General features: G+C 38.3%; 1 protein-coding gene across 1 annotated transcript in view; it reads left to right on the top strand.

Moving 5' to 3' along the window:
• LOC120116030 (PHD finger protein ALFIN-LIKE 1-like) overlaps positions 1-445 on the top strand; it is a 3,220-nt gene extending 2,775 nt beyond the window's left edge. The window contains exon 5 of the mRNA XM_039136607.1: positions 161-445. Within this exon, the coding sequence (XP_038992538.1) occupies positions 161-394 (234 nt within the window). The 3' untranslated portion in view covers positions 395-445. The remainder of the gene's footprint in view (positions 1-160) is intronic.
• Positions 446-702: the final 257 nt, after the last annotated feature.

Here is a 702-nt window from a genome sequence, read left to right as displayed (position 1 = left end):
TTTGAGGTCTGATGAATGATTAATGCACAAATTTGGAATGATTGAACTTCTCATAGCATGATAGCAAGCCTAATATTCTCTACAAGGAAGATGGGATCTTCTTTTGACGCAGGGTGTTGATCATTTATTTGTTCTGTATCTAATCGGGTTCATTTTGTAGAGATCAAGCGATGGACAAGTGAAAAGCAATCCCAAGACTGCTGATGTTGATTACGAGGACAATGGAGACGAGAACGGTGAAACACAATGCAGCTGCCGCAGCGGAAACTACAACGCGTGTGAGTTTTGGATCGGGTGCGACGTTTGCGAGAGGTGGTTCCATGGAAAATGTGTTAAGATAACACCTGCTAAAGCCGAGAACATTGAGCAGTACAAATGCCCGTCTTGCAGGTAGTGATAGTGAAAATGGTAAGAACAGGATATGATCCAATCTCAATGACTGACAAAGTAGCATGGCAAAATATTTCCCGTGATACATAATTAATGTAATGATTAATGAAGTTATATATATATCATCAAAATGTATGTTATAATAGATGCTTTGAACAAGATGACTTCCTTGCTGCTGATCCATTGTCTACATATTCAACTGATGTATTTGAATTTGTGGATAACATTTTCAGAGATATGTTCTCTTTGTCTTTTCTTCATCCCTCAAGGTCAGAGACAACTGCAGTCAATACAGTATATTCTTGAAAGGTA

The sequence above is a fragment of the Hibiscus syriacus genome, unplaced genomic scaffold (genome assembly GCF_006381635.1).
Source record: "Hibiscus syriacus cultivar Baekdansim isolate YM2019G1 unplaced genomic scaffold, ASM638163v2 tig00110280_pilon, whole genome shotgun sequence".
Lineage (NCBI taxonomy): Eukaryota > Viridiplantae > Streptophyta > Magnoliopsida > Malvales > Malvaceae > Hibiscus > Hibiscus syriacus.
Note: the sequence above shows the minus strand (reverse complement) of the source record. Positions and strands in the feature narration are given on the sequence as shown.